Source organism: Ambystoma mexicanum, chromosome 6p (genome assembly GCF_040938575.1).
Source record: "Ambystoma mexicanum isolate Mex_15411 chromosome 6p, UKY_AmexF1_1, whole genome shotgun sequence".
Lineage (NCBI taxonomy): Eukaryota > Metazoa > Chordata > Amphibia > Caudata > Ambystomatidae > Ambystoma > Ambystoma mexicanum.
The window spans coordinates 1,164,321,848-1,164,342,655 of record NC_090935.1 but is presented as its reverse complement, the minus strand read 5'-3'; the positions used below and the strand labels follow the sequence as shown (position 1 = coordinate 1,164,342,655).

The window sequence follows — 20,808 nt, the reverse complement described above, 5'->3', positions numbered from 1 at the left end:
TGGTTGGTCAGCATATGCAGAATCCTGATGCTTTAGTCCCATACCATGGCGCTGTAGAAAATACACTTTACACTGCCGGAAACAATAGCTTACACATTTTTGGTGTCAATCCTGTAAAGCAGCCTTTGACTTTTTTACCAAGCTCTATTTTTATTCTATCAAGTATAATGTTAAAAGATTATATATCCTCAGGCTGTGCAACTTAGATGTTTTTATGTATACCCATTGCTCTGCTTTGTCATCCTATATTTTCAATGGTTTATGCCCACTCCACATTTGGACATGCACTGGCATGTCCACCCAGGCTCAATCTATTATAAAAACATGTTTCATTGTCATTTATACATTATTATTCCGCTTTTATTTAGCGCCTTCCTAATACCACCCCCCATACCCACTTATAGCTCAAGCCGCTCCTTAACATTTTAAAATTATGATCGTGTGCCTAAAAAGCACAACCTCCTATTTTAAAAAGTATTCTAAAATCATGGCGTCAGATACATATTTAAAAACCAAACGCACTCCTGCATCATCAACGCGTCACTACAGCAAAACCCTCACATTTGCAGTCTCTCTCTTCACAACTCACTTCGCCCTCCAACAAACAGCAGCACACACGCGCACTGCACTCTCAGACACATTTTTATATAAACTTTATATTCACTTTATATCAAACTGATATAAATGATATCCTTTTTAATAGCAAACTACAAAAAACTATTTTACAAGAAATATACATTTTATATAAAATAAATATCTTTGATATCAATTTTATATTAAATTTATGTCAAGTTTATATCAATCACATATAAAAAGGAGAGCGGGACTAAGGACACAAAGGGGCATTCCCATCTGTCAAAAATGTAACATTGCCAAACAGGGGGCCCGATATACTACTCACGGCCCAAGTAATGACACATACGCCTAAGCGGAAGACCACTGCAACTCTGATTACAAAACTCACTCAAAACTCATCTTGATTATGCCATACTAAAAGCAGGATACCGGACAAAAATTGTTGGGGGTCACCCTAAACGCCAGTCTCATTGCAACAGCATATGTTGTTTTTAATGTTTAATTATAGTACCATTCATGCTAATCATAACTCCACCTTTTCAATTCTCCAGAGCTATTTTCATTGCATGCACATTTAAATGTCCCAAGCAATTGTGCCTAAACCATTACAGTACAATCAATAATGAAACTCTTTGCATGTGTGACGGATGGGTTGACCTTTATGGTTGACAGCCTCTGGCAAGCGCTTGTCCTGCAAATCACTGCATCCTTCACTCCAAAAACACTGTGTAAAGCAGTGGTCCGAGTGGGCGGGAACAGTTGGAAGCGGTGCTCCTCTACTCTTTTTGTTTTAATTAAGTTTTACTTATTTTAAAAAGAAACTATTCCGGAATGGTTTTGTTTTAAAATAAAAGTGTAGGAAGAAGTTGAAATCGCACTTCAGTAACCTGCAATGAACATTCCCTTAAACAGCAGGTGTGTTTGTTTGGGGTTTTGGATTGTGCATGTGAGGGGGTGTGGCAATGGGGTTTGTGGGAGGAGGGGGCATGCCAACAGGGAACATAGTTCCACTACTTCTTTTCATACACTTCGCCCACTGGTGTAAAGGGTTAAGAGCTTTCTTGGCATTTTAGCATTCAGTGCCTAGTAACTGATATCTAACTCAGTGTGTGGATTTCATTCTAGCCCTTCGCCTGAAATGATATAATGAGACAAAACTGTGAAATCATAGGTCAGCAGGCAACGCAAAGCATTGATATCTGTAAAATGGGGCATGTATGGAGGATTACACTTTGATAAGGATTGTGTTACTCTCTTTCCTTCCCAGGGGCCTCATTGTTCACTTTCTCAACCTCCCCTCTGTCATTGCCTGATTGGAATAATCTCTCCTTGCTTGCACCATATTTAACTGTTTGAAACTGGTCCTCAGTGAAGCTGCAATAACACTGTGATCACCATTTCTTTTTTACTGTCAAATGTTCATATTGAACAAAACAAAGGAACTGGAGCAGCAAGTGGCACACTCAAGAGATTAATCCATAACTGACTGAGCAACAACTACAAATTAATTTATTGAAGAGTGACTAGGAGAAATTGCCAATGTAGCTGTCAAAATAAACTACTGCAGTGCAGTAGACTACTGCTCAGCGAGAGCTCCTGCGCTGAACTCCTTTTCAGATAGTGCTGCACCGGCGAAGTCCCGTAAAGTCCCGCTTTGCCCGCTGCTCTGTGCTGCTTTCCTGCAACTGACGCTTGCTTTGGATCGCTGTTTACTCCACGGACCATTACGGACTCAAATAACCATAAGGCGAAGCACTTTTGAAGATTCACCTGCCAGCATCTAAGAGACTATATTTCATATACTCAAATTAATTCTGTGTTTACTTATTTGTAGGCTCTGTAGCTCCTCTGTGGGCATGACTATATAAGAGGACTCGCGCGCGCACCGCGCGCACGCACCGGCGAAGTCCCGTAAAGTCCCGCTTTGCCGCTTCGCCGCGGCGGCGCGAGCAAGCGAGTTCTGGGGAAAAACCGCTAGTTTCCCTTTTCTATTTGCCAATTTATTTGCTTAGAAATATTTGATCTTGGTGCTGTGTAGTGGTAGACGTGACAAAGATTTTTGGTTTTACCTCTACTGGTCAAGTGTCTGTGACCTGCGCTTTCCGGAGGCATCATGAAACGAAATTTATACACCTTACGCACTGGAATGCCTTCTTTGCTCACAACAAATATGAACCTGAACTCAAGCAATATGCAAGTGAAGGCAGTTCCTTGTGTATCGACTCCTCGTGCGGTAGACTTAGTTGTTAAAGCGCAGCATACCCTGAAACCAAAAAAGCTTATTATTTCTCACACCACTGACCATAAGAAACAATCTGTAAGTTCAAAGGATATACGTTCATTTTATCCAGATCATGCGACACAAAATCCAACTGTGCAGGTTACTAAAAAAAATTCTCAGGTTGCTCCGCCTATAGTTATAAGTGATCAAGAGTGTTGTACGACATTGCATGTATCTCTATCTGACAGCACAGTGTTAAGAGGAGACTCGATGGCTCCAAACTCTGAAAACAGACACAGCTCATCGTCAGTGAGAAATCCTGAAGATGTAGCGGTGATTGATTTGCCTTCCTCTGACTCGGATTTCTTGTTGCAACAAACTCTTGGCAATCTGTCTTTCTCGCCAAAGTTGTATTCGAATGGAGGTTGCACAAAATCCAATTTAACTTCTTCCTTTTTACTTCCGACCCCGCGTAAATGCTCTTTGACAGAGAAACCGCAGTTGCCCCAAAATGTGTCTAAGGTAGTTGAATTAACCTTGGGAGCAATGAACCTAACTATGCAAACAATCACTACATTGTTTAATACGTTGAACACTAAATTGGATGTCCAAAGTGCCCAATTATTATCGGTTCTAGCCTGGCAGGCGAAGCAAGAAATACTTTGGGCAAAGTCTCAGTTACTTACAAATCAAATATATATACCTGTAAAGACGACAGTCGATCAGTGCGTATCAATTATCAAATCCGCACCTATGATCGACTTAACCCTGGCTACGAATCCGGCTTTTCCCAATGTATCACCAATAGCGGTCGAACATTCAATCTTGCACCAACATGCTGAGAGTCAAATGTCACCAATTACGGTAGATAACTCAGGCATCTTGTGCCCCCTTCCGTACATTGGTCAAATTATTAGAGAAATTATGCCAGATAATAATCAGTGTTTAGTTGGTTCTACCAATAATGCTACTACTCAAGTGTCCTATTCAATCTTCCGTAAAAATCCCGCTTTGGTAGAAACCAAATCTGATTCTGGTGAGAATGCTAAACAAAAGAAAAAGGCTGTTGTTGCTTGTAAAAAATCTAAAAATGTTAAGCAATCGGAAATAACTGAGCCCCCAAGCTCCAAACCCTTTTTTGACATGCTCACCCTCCCTAAAAAGCATAGCCAGTCAACTTCTAGTGCCATTACAAAAAAGTACACTCAGTTGAACTAAATGCGAAAATTGAAGCTTAACTGTGCTAACAAAAATATCACAGCAGCCACGCCCTATGCTCCTTTAGACCTGTTAGTTCAAGTAGCCCAAGATTACAAAAACATCGGCACGCAGGAAGAATGTTCCGAGACTCAACTACCCGAGTGGGTGGTCAGTAGCCAACCGCAAAAGACTACCTTGAGAGAAACTGGTAATCGAACTTCCAAAAGCTCTAAAAAGAATCTAACGCTAACTTCCTAATCCAACACATCTGATGATTATGAGCAAGATTTGTTGGCAATCCGAAGAGCTGAAATCAGAAAGGAAGTTGACGCTTATATGAGTGCATTTGTATCTCAACCGACTCTTAAAGCCCCAACACTTGATTCAGGCAAGTGCAAATCTCCTACAACCCAGTCCCTTGTGCCTAGACGCTCGGTCACTTTTAAGAGCAGCCATGAGAAGATACCGGTAGCTTCTGCCCCCACATCTCCTAGTCACAATGCAGAAATTGCCACCTTGCTAAATGTGATACGCCCTGTGCCACTAAATCCGGAGCCCTCTTTGGTCTCAGTTCCTCTCAAGCATCCTGCTTCAAAGTCCATCCCGAAAACGAAAGCGAACAAAGAGAATCATGTTGCCGTAGTGCTAGGCTGTCGGCCAGCGCCGCATCCTCAATACGTACTAAATCGTCATAGCATTTTAGAGGTGTTCTCTGATATACCACTCTTACAAGACATTGGGTCTGCAGATATAGCTCAAGTTGAGTTCTTTAATGATAACCTAGTGAGCATGGCGTGCATATGGCTGACATCCCGAGTTATTAGGAACCTCATATGGGAAGCCAAAGATCAACTATTAGCGCTAGGTTTCATTCTTTTATTGGGCCCTACAAATCCATCTGAGGGTCCTTACAGTGCAGATGTCTGGATTGAATCTGTCTTGAAGGAGATCAAGAACCCTAGGAGTGATAGAGAAGCGAAAACAGTGACAAATGTTCCCGTCAAATGCCATTGTAATTGTGATTTCAGAAGTTAACTTCCGTACAGGGTTAATAATGAATGTTCCATCAGTCTTGCCTCATGGAATACGCGGGGTTTCCGCCACCTACTTAATAACACACAAGACCCCTTCATTAACTATGATGTGATTCTTTTACAAGAAACCTGGCTTATCTCTGCTCCCTCCTAGGAAAATCACTGCATACATTTCTTGCCAGCAATGAAGGGAGAGATAGGTCGGCCGATGTCAGGCCTTTTGACGGACTCCAAATTGACCTCGAATACCAGCCTATTATTTACATATTCTCCAAATTCTTTCATCCAACTAACGGTCATAGTAATCGAGAAAATCTTGTACGCGATAGTTAACTTATACTGGAATCCCAAAGGCATTGAAGATCGAACGTTTTTGGCGGATTTCTCCACCATGCTGGACTTTATTGTATCAGTTCCGAATATTCAGCATACTATTGTTGCTGGTGACCTCAATCTGCACCGCCTACAAGAAAAACATGCGACGAAAAATTCGAGACAAAGATTGTGGGAAAAAATAATGTCAAATAGAGGGTTTTGTATGCTGAATGGGAGCAGACTAGACATAGGTGCGCTTGATCATACGTGGCAACAAAATTCTTCAAAAGCCACAATTGATTATATTTACACAGATGATAGACTGTTCTCTAAAATCCAAGTCTTTAATATTGACTCAAATGCAAATAGTGACCATTGCATTCTCTCTATCAAATGGCTGTCCACTGTCACACACACTAAACATAACTCCATGGGGATTCCCAGACAATTGTCCGTCTCAAACCAGCTAAATCGTCTATATTGGAATGAAACTAGTCTTAGTCACTTCGACAATTCTCTGCGAGTTGCCTTTTGCCACTCGCGGAATGCTCCAGCTTCCATTTATACTCCCTATTATGATTTGATGCAATATTTTCCAGACATCAGAACTCATAAAACACTGACCCCTAGGCACACTCATTGTTTTGACATAGAAGCTCAAAATAAAAAAACAGAATTTCGACTTCAAAAAAGGAATGCGCTAATGCTCCCACTGAGAGTTAGATATGAAACATTACACAAAGTTAAAACTACATACAGAAACTGGCGGCGCCACCATCGTAGCAAACTATTCCAGCGCGATGGAGAGTTGATGTTAAAAATTACTCGAGACAGGAACTTGGCTCAAATTTGGAAAGTTTTAACAAACGCCATATCTCCTGTGCAGGCGATGTCCCAAATTCAGAGTGTTCCTAAAGCGAGTTGGGTAAATTATTTTTCCAAAATGTATGCTCTTCCACCGAACTCTATGCAATATCCTAGGACACTTCCTTATAAACCATTTCACATTGACATAATTAAGTCCGATATATTATATTTTATCAACAAAAAAAGCCATTCCAGAGCTCCGGGTCCAGATGGCCTATCCAATAAAATTTTTAAACAGCATCCTGAGTTATGGACATCGATTTTGCATCACATTTTTGAGCATATAAATGATACGCAAGAGATTCCTGTCTCGTGGAAACACTCCTTAATTGTTCCGATCCACAAAAAAGGAGACCGGAGTCTACCTGAGAACTACAGACCCATCGCCTTATTAGATGCCCCTGGAAAACTATATTGTCGCATTATATTACAAGAACTTAACAGATGGACTTCAGCTGATCTTAAACGAGACCCGTTTCAATCTGGTCTTGTGGCAGGCTTGGGGACCTCGATAAATCTAATTACGCTAAATATGCTAAAGTCGAAATATGCCAAGATTAATCAACCATTATATATGGCATTTGTAGACTTTCGTTTAGCATTTGACTCGGTGGATAGAATGATACTATTTCAGAAACTTCAAAATTATGGCTGCCCATCATCAATATTAACCATAATCAAAAAGCTTCATTCAGACACAACGATGCAAGTGAGACTATCTCTTGAGGGTTTATTAACTGCGAAATTTGTGACACTGAGAGGACTAAAACAAGGGTGCATTTTAGCATCAACATTATTCAATCTTTTCCTATTAGATATAGGAATCTCCTTTGAGGAAGCACTCTCCGATGCTCCCAAGTTAGGGTCCCAAAAAATCACATGGCTTTTGTATGCCGACGATTTAGTCTTAATTTCACAAACCCCAAAAGGACTGCAAGAACTACTAAATAAACTAGATGAGTATGTCGGCAATAACATTCTGACTATCAACGTGAGTAAAACGCAGATAGTGACCTGTCTAAAAAAAAAGAATACAACAATGTCCAATTTTCAATGGTTTTTGCAGAAAGTACCTCTAAAAAACTAATTACAAATATTTAGGTCTTCCCTTTTCAGGCTCTGTAAAAAATCAAATTTATGCAGACACATTAAAGGCAAAAACTATGATTTTAACATCTCAAGCAAGAATAATACTGCACAAATATGGAAAATTCACATCTACTCATGTTGTCAATTTTTACAATCAAAAAGTTGTCCCCATTCTTTCTTACGGAGCTGAGACTTTTACACCTCAGCTCAGATCATATTGGGATCACCTTGAAGGTAAATTTTGGAAAGCAGTGTTCTGCTTACCGTTGTGTACCCCGATTTGTCTATTAAGGTATGAATTAGGTTTGATCTCACTTTCTGCTTCGGTCCTATGGAAGATGTGTAACTTCTATCGCAAATGTTTGCTAGGAATTAATAACACGAACATTTTGCGATCAGTGGCGATATATCTTTGCACATCTCATGATGCATTCCCTAAACAGTGGGTAAAAGTCATCCTGAACTCGCTAGTGATGCTGACATTTCAATTCAGCTGCTAATCACTATTCCCGATAAAGCAAAGAAAAAAATTCTATTGGCATGATTGGATTGTGACGCATCAACTGTGTACAAGTTATGTAGATTTTGATTTAAACCTTTTACCTCCTAAAAAGTTTAAACAAATGGCCCATTACCTCATAAAGTGTCCATCACATTATGTTCGAGCAGAAATGCTAAGATTACGGTTGAATCTTCATCCAACAAACCAGATCTTAGCTAGGCATGGATTAATTCCAAAAAATCATCATTACTGCCGATTTTGTAAAAACTGCAAACAAGTGGAAACACTATCTCATTTAGTAGTTGAATGTTGTGCATTGTCTGGGCTCCGAGAACACTACTTTTGCAATGTATTGCAAATAATTTGCGATCGATCGACCTGTGAAATATGGACGATTCTGATCACGAGCAATCAAACTGTGATTCACATTGCATTAATGCAATTTATAAAAACAATTCTGCCATATGAATTCTGGTCTTAAGATAACCCCATACATTTTCGGTTAAGGCTCCTTTTAACAAGTAGTTTACTAAATACAAAGTGCTTTGTTATTCTTTTTTATGAAATGATACACATCGGTCTGAACTGAAATTTTATTTTTAAACATTCCTTTTAGTTTTTGGTTTCTCCCTTTAGTGTGTTTTAATGCTGTCAATGATAATAATAATAATAATAATAATGGGGTTATTGTATTGTATTTTGGTATGCTTATGCAACTGATGTAAATTTGTAAATAATGTGTCATTTTTCTTTTGTTAATATCTAAATTGTGTTGTAACAAAGTCTCCTTTTTTGTAAGGTTGAATTATTTCAGCCAATCAAAAATAAAAAAATAAAAAAAATAAAAATAAAAAATAAAAAAAATAGTGCTGCTTTTCTGGAAAGTCTCCATGCGTGTAAACCAGGAACACAAGGCTTGATTGGTCCTCAGTGAGGCTGGGTAGACAGAAGTGTGCCCTCTCGACATCAATACGAGCACATATCACTCACACATCATTTGATATAGATTAGTACTCCAGGATATCAAGGGAAATGGTGCTGCTGCTAAAGAAACCTTCTCCAGACCCCTCAGCATCTTGTCACTAGCAGCCATCTACTTCTTTGTGTTTCACCCTCTTACTTAGGGAAAAACTGTTTCTCATCCAGTTAAAAAGATATTTGTGGAGAAGATTCAGTCTGCCCTTAGGACTGACCGTGCCACTAAAACGTCATTGGTTCCACCTGGCTGGTTCCCAAGGAGGAACCATGGGAATAGTTGATGGGTGGCATTGCTATGTTATTTCCATTACTCTCCTAACTACCTTCAACAAGAGCTTCTGCAATGAAATGCTTTGCATGTTTTGCATTTCGAGCAGAATGCACATATAATTTACCCATGGATCCCTTGCTTAACTGTGTTGTCCCAGAGGAATGCACCCACCTGTGGTTATTTTAAAGGCTATAGATCATTTTAGCCTGGGCGTCAGGAGCTGGATATTGTTTGGGCAATCTGACAGCCAAGACACAGAAGTGATGATGTCTGTGCATAGTGCTCTCAATCGCATTCTCTTTTGGGGAGATAACCTACAATTTTTCTCTGGAAAATAAGCCTTCAAGTCAAGGTCATCAATCTAGGAGTCTTTCTTGACTTCAATTTTTCTTCATGACCTCAAATATCTGACATATTTTAAAACCATTTTGAGTACACTGTTAAGGATGATGACTTTTTTCCTCACTGACCCACAATTCCTGTCTCGTTAATCTCCAGCAATAATAATAATTAATCCCCAGGTAGAATTCAGGAATCATGGGAGCCAATCAGGATCCAGGCGTTCCGGGCAATGTTGGTGGGTGGAGACATGGATCCTGATGGCTCTCGGAATTCCATGTGTCATCAGCATGCTGCCTCAGCCTCAGCTACCTCGCCGCTCAGACCCACACCCCACTCTCTTATCTGTGCCTGACTCCTCGTCTCTCAACACGTCTCTCAGTCATTCTCTCTGGTTCGCCTCCTCCTTCCGCTCATCTTGGTGAAGCTCAATATACCGACGTGTGCTTCCTTCCTGAATGTTGCCTGCCCACTACAGTGAAACTGGAAAAAGACTTTAGCCTGTGGACCACCAAGTGTCTGTTGCATGGTGGCACCAATAGCTTTTGGGGGTTTTCTTGCCTAAAAGCAAAGTGCCCTTAACAACCGGGCCAGAGGCCAAGTGCTAATAGCCTTATTGTCAGTGCCTTAAGTGGCACTAGGAAATTAGCCGGGTCTCATGAAGGGGTTGTGGCCTAATGGCGGGGGGGGGGTCGCCTATCGGCTCATTAGGACATGGCCTCTTGATAAGCCCCAGCTCAAAGGCTACAGGCACTCCGCCAGGCATCTTTTGTAGAGATCAGCTCCCTCTCCCCGGGAGGGTGTTGATCTTTGCATTTATTTGCTATAGGCTTGCCTGGCAGTGGGCAGCACCTTACCCCTTTAACCTTAATGGTGGCGCTGCCCCTCGCCAGGCTGGGGAGGGGCAGTGTCACCATTAAGGCTGAAAAGTTGAGGCTGCAGGAAGCTGAGACCTTTTTTCCTAAAGCCTGAAACTCCTGCAAATGAGCGGGAACTTTAGGATTTTAAAAAAAAGGCCTCTGCTTCCAGCAGTCTCTCCTTTCTTCCACAATGGTGGTGCCAGCCCACGGGCAGCTTTTGCTTGAAGGGATGTCTCGCAGGCACAGTGCCACCATTATGGATTAAAGTATTTTTTTTCTGAAGCCTAAATGTCTCACACATGAGCAAGAGCTTCAGGCTTTAGGGAAAAAAAAACACTTGTCCTATAACAGCTGGGGCTGTTAGGGGAGATTAGTGAACACTGGCAGGGCCCTGCCTCAGAATAAAATTTCTGAGCCTGTCGGGGTTCGGCCCCAGATAGCCCCGGCCCACTTAAAGCCCTACTCATTGCCCACAGCTGCTACGCGATACAGGTACTTATAATCGCTCAGCCCTCCTTTTGCACCTAGCAATAAACGATGTGTTTTCTGATGTAGAGCTTCAAAGTGCTGTAAACACAGCTGTAATTATTACCCCAATTGGTAGTACTCCATTTATCCATTTCAGAAGGATTAGAGGCATAGTCGACCCTTCTGCAAGATTCCAACTTGCAAAGTGAAAGCTACCCCCATGAGAGAGGCCTGCACTTCACTTGTGAGCTACCCACCTGGACATCAATACCTTCTAGGAAGCTACACCAGCATACTCTGAAACAACCGGATCATGCAACCAAGTGCTGTACTTATGTATACCCTGTTAACAACAAATGATATGTCTTTTTCCTTTGTAATCAGCAAGTATTTCTGTAACAGTTCCACGATGCCTAAGGGCTGGTGTGCGCTCTATAAATGCTAATAAATAAATGAATAAATACATTCTGAAGAAACACTGGCTTTCTCATTCACTCCTCGTTACCTCCACTCACCTGCGCCCACTAGGAGCAACGTTCAAGCGCAAATGAAGCCTCGGTGATTTCTCCCTTTGGACGCTGGCTCTTGGGCTGGATCCCATGGCGAGATTAACTCTAACATCATTCTTAATTAACCCCTCTGCTTGGTAGTCTAGTCAGCGCTGGAGTCAGTGGACCACTACTCATCTGCAATAGGCTACACGACGGCACACTGTGCAGAGCGCGTGCGTCGCTGATTACTCTGGTCCGGAGTGATCCCTCGGTGCCCCAGCCCGCGCGTGGCCCCGCAGCCACAGCGCGCGCTAACTCTTGCAGTGAAAAAAAAAACGGTTTCTTGCCGCACAGGCATTAGTGCAAGCAGAGATATCAGCTCAGGTGCTGTGAGCCAGCGCGCAGAAATGCTACAACTTCACGCCCAATCCTATCTTCCCGTCACTTTTTCATTCACACCTTCCCTTACCAGTTTTCCACAGTGTCAGCACATATGCCTCCGTGAAATGCGCGCGTTTTTACATATATAACCCCGTCATACAGTCTCGGTGCCCCCCTCCGCGAGGAAAGGCAGAGCTGAGTGTGTGCCTGGCATCCTCTCAGCACGCCCAGCCCGTGCGCACTCGGGGAAGCAAGGAGTGAGGAGAGCGGGGGCCGGCTGAGGAGCGCGAGCAGTGCACCGGCGGCTACCGAAGGCGTCTCCTCAGGAGCAGGCAGCGCTCGCTCTCCGAGCCGAAGGCGTCTCCTCAGGAGCAGGCAGCGCTCGCTCCCCGAGCGGCGCGCTGATTGCTGGCACCGCGCGGCGGCGTTTGGTATGCATGAGCGCCGCCGCCAGCACCGCGCAGGCTGCCGGCTCGGGGCGGAGCAGCGAGGGTGGGCGCGCAGCCACTTTGCCAGCCTCCCAAGTCCAGGAAGCGGCTGCCCCCTCGGAGCCCGGCGCGCGGACGGGATGCCCCTGGGATGTCACCGCAGCGGAGGACCTTTTGTTCTGTAGGCGTTTTCCGATCGGAAGCTCTTTTTTGCTTGCCCCCGTGGGATCTGGGTACTGGCCATGAGTCGCGCGGATGCCCCGCGGCCTCTGAACTGGACCATACGGAAACTGTGCCACGCTGCTTTCCTGCCATCTGTCCGGCTCCTGAAGGTACAGTATGCGGGGTGTCTGTGTGTGTTGTGGGGACGCAGGAGGGGGAAGGGGCGCGAGGTGCCCGAACCTGTCGAGGGATAGCACTGCGCTTCTCTATTCCGCATGTGACAGACAATAGTGCGGTAATCCAGCAACGCTCAAACTTTACTATTTCATATGTCATCGAAGAAACCGTGGCGTGGGATGGAAAGCATCATTTTAAAGCCTGTAGATCGTGTTTAAAATGGAAGATGCTACAGGATAAGGATTGACTTAATCCCGGCTGTAAACCGCTTTTTCTTTTAAAATCCATAGACGGCAAATGAGTTTCTGTGCGAGCGATGGGGAGGGCTGAGGCTGGCCAGGTCAGCCTTCATTGTTGAAGATCGGCGGTGACTCTTGTGCTACAGTATCAATCCGCCGGGCTTATCTCCTATGCCCCACTGAGCGCACCTCGCGAAGGGGGGTTCCGGGTGAGAGGTCAAGGGTTCCAGCTACCTCCTAAACCCGTGTTCGCGTGTGAACTCCGACGCCTTTCAAAGAGGTCAGTTCACCGGGGCTTTGTCGTGCTATTCACGTTGAGTGCAGGTGATATTCATTGAGGCTGTCCACGAGAAGCAGTCAAAGAAACAGGCAGGTTTGGTTTCTGTGAGATTACATTGCCTGTCTGCTTTCCCCACTGCCCACCTTGGCAATGGAAGCAGAATCATTTGCCGATGTTGTATCATTTTAAGAAGGCAACATGGTTGTATCTTTTTATGAAAGCAACAATAAAGAAATATTCCGTGCTGCAACAGTCCATGTGGTGACCTGCCCGTGTCAACATGCATGTCTGTACGGGTGAGCATGAATATATGCCATCATATTGTTCCTGCACAGGGCAGTGCAACCCAATGGGAAACAACGTGGAGAGTGTTACAGTGCGTTGCTTACATTAAAATACGTGTGACTCATGGTGACGCATGTTAGCATTTGATGCGCTCAACAGTATCAGTGGGCTCTTCGTGTTATTAAATAATTATTTAGGGCCCATTGCATCCAATGGTGGCTGGAAGTCAAGGCGCGCAGCCGCAGCGTGATGAATACACGTTGGCTTGTCGTAGGGAAGCGCAGGTGGTGATCCTTCAGTCTTGGAGCTCTGTGTTCCCATCAGTGCTGGGAATTGTCTGTCACATCAGGTTTCCCCGCCGTGCCTCAGAACTGTCTAATTGTAGCTGCATGAGATACAGGTGTGCACTGGGAACCCGTGCAGGCCCTCGCCAGCTGCCAGGAGGAGACCACCATGCTCTCAACAGGATGCCCACTCCTTGAAGAGATGCACAGTGGCGGAGACAAGTGGACCTGTGAGTGGAATGCCACAGGGAGTACCATTGTTATATTATTTGAATGATTTGGGCATGGGATATGCCCACAGTGTAAGTTGCACCCCCACATAGCACACTCCCTCGAGAGGGGAAAAGGCGGAAGCTGTGTGGGGGCAAAAGTAAGCACTGCAGGCTGGATTTTGCAAATGAATAGCTGATGCCCAGAGCTTGAGGGCAGAATGCCCTCTGAGTCCATAGGGGTGCCCTTGAGTGCAGGAGGGGATTGGCCTGCGTTTGTATAGACTACTGGGCACCACTTGGAAGCACCTCTGTGTATTCTGTAGCAGAAGAACTACCTGGAAGGTGGCATAGGGGAGTGACTGGTGGATACCACCAACCTTTCCATTTCTGGGTATCGTGCAACCAGTCCATGGGAGGAGCCTTCCCATTACTGGTGAAGGGCAGCCAGACACTTGCACCCCTCCATGGACAAACAAGGCCGTCCACCCCCCCTAGTCTAGGAAATGCAGCTTACTAAATAGTGCCCCTTTTTCTCCTTCGTCCTCATCTGCTTATTCTTTTCATTCAGCCGCCCCTGCCCGGGCAAGGCTTGACAGTAGCGACCAGCAACTGCAAGCATAGAATGCACTTTGCGGTTTGTATTTCCATGGAACAACTTCTACAAGCCCTATATGGGATTAATGGAAAGTGCTTGGGCTCCTGGAATCCTTAATTGAGCTATAGGTCAAAGGCCAGGAACACATAACTACAAATAGACGTAATCAGAGCATTTGCACAGGCCCAGTGTCATTCCTTGAGCACATGTAGGTGAGCCGTATCTTCCCAGGGATTGATTTGGAACTGCATCTGAAGCGGCCACAAGGAATGGGGCTCTGGTAGGGTGACCAGATTTTGAAAATACAAATTGGCACCGTTGATATTGAGCAGGTTGAGTTTCTTGATCATTCAAACTGCTCCTCTGTGATTCTCTGGATAAACTCGAGGGTGGTGGTTAATGCTATCTGGGCTGTTAAGTCCCAGCTTTTCGATCTTGGCTTTATTCTTGCCTCCAGATCTGACGTTTCAGATTCCTCTTCAGTGAAACAACTGGACACATATTCAAAGCAACACGTAAATAAAAATCGAGATACTACTTCACACTCACGCAATGGCATCCTTAAAAATAACTAAGGTTAGCATACGTGTTTATTAGCGTCGCCTGTGTCTTTTCTTAGTTGGAATTCCAGAGGCCATAGGCATCTTTTGAATAATCAGGCCTTGCATTTGTTAGATCACAATGTTATTCTTTTACAAGAATCCTGGTTTACAAGTATTCCATCATGGAACAACCATGATGTTGTCCTGACACCTGCAGCTAAGGGACCTATTGGGCGTCCTACCTCCGGCCTTTTAACGGCTGTTAAGCAACATTCTGCCCTAACGGTTGAATCCTGGTTTTCTCCGCATCCTTTTTTGCAGATGACTAGAATCGTTGGTCTAAAGTTTTCATGTGCAGCTATCAATCTTTATTGGAACCCTGTAGGTATCTCTGATGACAGGTTTCTGGAATCTGTGAACAAAGCTATCAATATTATAATGCTTGATGGGCAGTCGGACTCTGTCATTTTGGCAGGTGACCTGAACCTTCATTGTTTGGGCCCTTATTGTAAATCAGAAACACAGTGATTCGCTAAGTGGACAAGCTTTGTGGACTCCAGAAGTGTGTTTATGTTAAATGGCTCCTTCCCCCAGGACATTCCCCCGAGAATCACTTGGCATCGTGCCCGTAGTCAGGGAATCATTGATTTCATTTATGTTAACGCATGTCTGTTAAATAAAGTTAACTCGTTCAGATTAATTCACACTGAGGTGCGTGATCATAATGCGCTAAACGCAACCTGGCTCCTTGATACCAGCAGGGCCCAAGAACATCTTTGCCATCTCACGGGTTCATATAAAGTAAACTCAGCCAGAAATCGTCTACTTTGGACGGATTCATCTTTGGAAGCCTTTAGATCATGCTATGACGCTGAGCTGAAGTCCAATTCTGCTCAAGAGGTAGTCTATCATGACTTGATGCAGTTATTCCAACCTTCTTTAGTCACACATAAACAAAAACAACCTCCACACTTGCACCGCTTTGATCATGAAATTAGAGTTAGGAAAGCGAGGGTACGGGTCGAAAAGAGGGCAGCCGCTAAGCTCCCTGCTGATATACGTTTGGCAGTCCTCACCCGTATCAAAACAAGATACAGAAACTGGTCTAGAGGAAGGCAAGCTATATTATATCAAACTGATGGAAGTACTATGCTCAAATCTTTAGCCGCTAAAAACTCAGCACAGTCCTGGAACATCATTAACCAGGCTGTTGTAGGCAATCAGGTTGCAATATAAACAAATGATGTATCTGAAGAGGCATGGGTCCTGTACTATGCTAAACTCTTTGGTCCACCTGTGGCTATTTCGGGCATATACAAGCCTGAGCCACAGCCAAATTTCTATTTACCTTTTGATAAAGAGGATATTTTGTATTTAATTAAACAAGCAAGTCACTCTAGAGCACCTGGCCGGATGGGTTGTCAAATGCTCACATGAAGCAATTTCCGGAAATTTGGCCAGACATATTACATCTCATTTTTGACAATATCATTCCATCTCAGAAAATACTGTGGTCTTGGAAACAATCCATCCTCATTCCTATCTACAAGAAGGGTGATCGGGCCAATCCGGCCAGTTATAGGTCTATATTGTTGCTTGATGTCCCGGGGAAGATCTTTTGTCGTCTCATTCTGAGAGAGTTGAATATCTGGACTAAAAATTGCTGTAAGCAAGATCCATTTCAATCTGGATTTGTTAGTGGTCTTGGCACTCTCCCTAACATCATCACCATTAATATGCTTAAGTCACAGCATGCTAGCCGGAATTAATTTTTATATTTTGCATTTATTGATTTCCGGTCGGCTTTTGATTCAATAAATCGTGACCTTCTATTTCAAAAGTTAAAACTGCTAGCCTGTCCTCCTTCCTTGCTGGCACTTGTGATTCAGCTGCATACGGAGACCTCGATGCGAGTTAGATTATCCTTAGAAGGTCTCCTGTCCTCCTCCATTGCGACTTTTGTGGGCCTCAAGCAAGGGTGCATTCTAGCATCAATATTGTTTAATCTTTTTATTTTAGATATGGGTCTTTCCTTTTTGGGAATCGAATCTGATGCTCTGGAATTGGGAAGGTCAGCATATACCTTGGTTGTTATACGCTGATGACTTAGTGTTAATTTCTCAAACTCCCAAGGGACTTCAGATTTTATTATCCGAACTTTCGGAATATGCTGAAAGAAATCGGCTCATAGTAAACTTGAGCAAATAACAAATTCTGGTATGTAGTCCCCAAGGAAAATCCAAATGCATTTCTAGAAACTGGTTCATTCGACAGCAATCTATGGAAACGGTTCTAGAATATAAATATTTGGGCTTTTTTGTGCAAAACACTGTTACTGATAATAAATACTCACTACTCTACAACTGAAACTTGCAACACTAATTTCACAAGCCAGAATACTACACTATAAATAAGGGAAGTTCACTCTAAAACATGTGCTAATGTTTTATGAGCAGAAAGTAATCCCTATTCTTCTCTATGGTGTCGAATCAAAGCTATGTACGAATGATAAAATGTGGGATAAGCTGGAGGCGGAATTCTGGAAAAGGGTCCTGCATTTACCAAATTGTTCACCTATGTCGATCTTACGTTTCAAATTAGGACTCAATCCACTATCCAGTAGAGTTAAGTGGAGAATGTGCTCCTTTTTTCGAAAATGCTTGTGTGGTGTCGAAAATAACAACATTTTGAGTATTGTAGCACGTTATTTGTCCTCTTCAAAACATCTATTTCTACTGAAATGGCGGAATTTAGTTTTGAATACTTTGGTGGAGGCTGATATCTCATTACAGCTTCTGCTTGAAAACCCAGTTTGTGCTAAGACCAAATTCTATCAATGGGCCTGGATACAAAATTATGCTTTCTGTCAAAAATTTAAAGATTTTAACACCAATTATTTTGTAATCAAGAGCCTGGGTCAAGCGGCAGGGTACTTATTGAAATGTCCTTCTGGGCATACACGAAATCAATTTTTGCGCATTAGACTCAATTTATGGGCCACTAGGGAAGTTCTGGTGAGACGCAGAGTCATTTCGGTCGACCTAAATTTCTGCCGTTTTTGTGAGCTATGTACCAAGAGGGAAACCCTACAGCATCTAATTATATTGTGTCCTAATTTGAAAGCAATGGAAGTTAAATTCTTCAGTAATTTGTTAAATTTGCATGAGGATTTGGATGAAAATCAAATATGGAGCGTTTTATTTAATAGTACGAGATTTGCGGTGATCAAGGCACTGGTACATTTTTTGGAATTAATTCTGCCTGGTGAAATCAATTTATAGGAGTAACTTTGACGAGTGCATTTTATTGGTGAATATTCCATGTTATCTTGTTTTCATGAGAAATGAAATGTGTGAATTTGTAATTCTAAGATTTTCCAAAGTTTTATTATGTGTTTTGTACCTGTATATTTTCTAATGTTTCCCTCTTTAGAATCAGATTCAGAATTATACTATTTTAATTATTTTAATTATTTTATGTGAATAAAATTGGAAATATGAAACTGTTTATTAATTTGAAAAAGTTGATTATTCAGCTATGTCAAATAAAAAAAAAGAAAATAAAAATCTGGGACAGGCCACTAACATAGAAGTAGAACTACAACTTCAGTTATGCAACTAGTCCTACTTATATGTGGGTGGCCTGTCCTGTTTCATGTTGATCGAGTGGAGAGAGCACCCGGGGCCCCGAGACTATTTAGTTTTAAAAACCCACCAGGGATTTGCGCATCGGGTGTATACCATCTGTTTTTTGGCCAAACCGATGGAAAAATCATGACAAACAGCCAAAAACCGGGATGTTATCCACCCGATCCCCAAATCCCAGGATGGGTTTTTAAACTTAAAAAAGTATCGGGACCCCGGGACAGAGGCGCAAATACCCGGACAGTCCGAGCAAAGTATTTGTATTTGTTTTATTTGTAACGCGCACCATCAGGCCCGGAGGCATCAGGACGCAACTTGTGCAGAGTTACATACAGAGCATATAAACATACATAATTTTAAGCACGGGGCAAATGTACATACATAATAATCAGCGAGTATATCAATATACAAATTTACAGAGCAAGTGTTTTACATGAGACATAGAGACAAAAGTGTACAGCAGGCGAGATAAGTGGGCCGATGCTAGTAGGGCTGTGGTGTGCAGAGCATGTTTCAATGCTGATTGAAGAGCCATGATTTCGTTTTGGACTTGAATGCCTTAAAAGAATCTTCAGATCTGATGGTGATAGGGAGGTCATTCCATAGCTTGGAGGCAAGGACAGGGAAGCTTGTGCCCCCCGCTTTTTGAAGTTTGAACCTAGGGATCGATAAACAGTAGGTCTGGCCGGTTCTTTGAGGTCAGGTAGGCGCATGGCGGGATAGCCGACTGCAGGGGCACGGGGGGGCCTTGTTGGCCAAGCATTTGTGCGTGAGGGCAAGTGATTTCAGTGAAATTCTCTGCTTGACGGGTAGCCACTGTTGATTGGTTCTGGATTCAGAGATGTGGTGGTTTCGAGGGATGTTTAAAGGCAGCTCTGATAGCGTTGTTCTGGGTGATTTGTAGTTTATCCATGTTCTCTTGGCTAGTTCCTAAGTAGAGGGCACTACCATAGTCAATTTTAGACATAATGAGTGTTCTGGATAGTGTGACACTATTCGGAGTAGTCAGAAATGGCCTGCAGGCTGCAATGAGTTTGCAGGTGCATGCAGAGGCTGATCTGACTGCATTTGTTTGTCGAGATAAGGATAGAGTGGCGTCAAGGTAAAAGCCTAAGGTTTTTTTGTCTTTCGAAACTTGGATGGTATTGCCATCAATGATAAACGACTGGTAGAACGGCTCAAGTTTGCTAAGGTGTTGCGTAGTGCCCTGGATGAAGAGCTCCGTCTTGTCGTCATTGAGGCATAGCTGGTGTTGGGACATCCAGGCTTGGATGACCAGGTAGACGTCATTCATGGCCTTGGTGTCAGCTAAGTAGTCTCCAGTAATGGGAATGAGTATCTGGGTGTTGTCGGCGTGGTTTGTGTAGGAGACACCCAGATAGTCAAGTACATCAAAGAGAGGTTTAGTAAAGACAGTATAGAGTGTAGGTGACACGCAAGAACCCTGAGGGATGCCACAGTGAATTGGGGAGGGATCTGCAGCTGCGGACTGAGACAAGACCCGCATAGATCTATTACTCAGAAAGGATTTGATCCAGGCCGTGGCTGATGGAGAGAAGTGGGCAGCAGAGTGGAGGTGCCTGCATAAGATTTGGTGATTGACCAGATTGAATGCCGCAGAGAGGTCAATGAGAAGTAACATGGCTAGTTTGCCCTTGTCCTTGAAGACTTCTATTTGTGTTTTGAGATGTATTAGAGCCATCTCAATCCTGTGTCTAGGACGGAATCCAGATTGTCTAAGACCTAGAAGATTATTAGATTCCAAGTAATCTTGGATCTGCAGGTATGCTGCACGGTCTAAGATTTTCAGCAGGAACGGAACAGTGGTTATGGGGCTGATGTTAGTGGTTATGCTTGGGTCTAAGGAAGGTTTTTTAAGCAATGGGATCACCCATGCGTCCTTAAGGTTGTCAGGGACAATACCTGTTTTAGAGGAGGAGTTGATAAAGAACGTAATGAATGGGGCCAAATCGTGGGCAGATTCCTCAACAATGGGAGCGGGGCATGGATCACCTTGGCAATTGGAAGGTCTGATCCTCAAGATGATGTTTTCCACCTCAGCAATAGTGAGCGGTGAGAAGGCAAAAGGTTTAGAATCAGGCGAGTCAAGAGAGAGGGCCCATGCAGGGGTGGGAGGGCGATTGTCCAGTTTCAGACTATCTTGTTTGTCTTTAATTTTGGATTGTAGCGTAGAGATTTTATTCAGTAAGGCTGACTGAATGTTGGCACACCATTTACTATCTTTAATGCAGGTGTCGGGGGGTGGCTAGAGTTTCAAGCTCTTTTAGGATTTTAAAGAGTTCCTTTGTGTTCGAGTCAGCTTGCAGGATACGGTTATTAAGGGAGTCTTTTTTCGCAGCGATAATGG

General features: G+C 43.3%; 1 protein-coding gene and 1 long non-coding RNA gene across 8 annotated transcripts in view; one reads left to right on the top strand and one right to left on the bottom strand.

The window, feature by feature from the left end:
* Positions 1-11,466, bottom strand: part of LOC138510269 (uncharacterized) — a 249,312-nt gene extending 237,846 nt beyond the window's left edge. The window contains exon 1 of the long non-coding RNA XR_011280353.1: positions 11,236-11,466. This is a non-coding gene — a long non-coding RNA (uncharacterized lncRNA). The remainder of the gene's footprint in view (positions 1-11,235) is intronic.
* A 782-nt stretch (positions 11,467-12,248) lies between these two features.
* Positions 12,249-20,808, top strand: part of TRPM3 (transient receptor potential cation channel subfamily M member 3) — a 1,922,641-nt gene continuing 1,914,081 nt past the window's right edge. For all 7 annotated transcript variants that reach the window (XM_069625801.1, XM_069625800.1, XM_069625799.1 and 4 more), the window contains exon 1: positions 12,249-12,352. In XM_069625801.1, the coding sequence (XP_069481902.1) occupies positions 12,263-12,352 (90 nt within the window). In that variant the 5' untranslated portion in view covers positions 12,249-12,262. The remainder of the gene's footprint in view (positions 12,353-20,808) is intronic.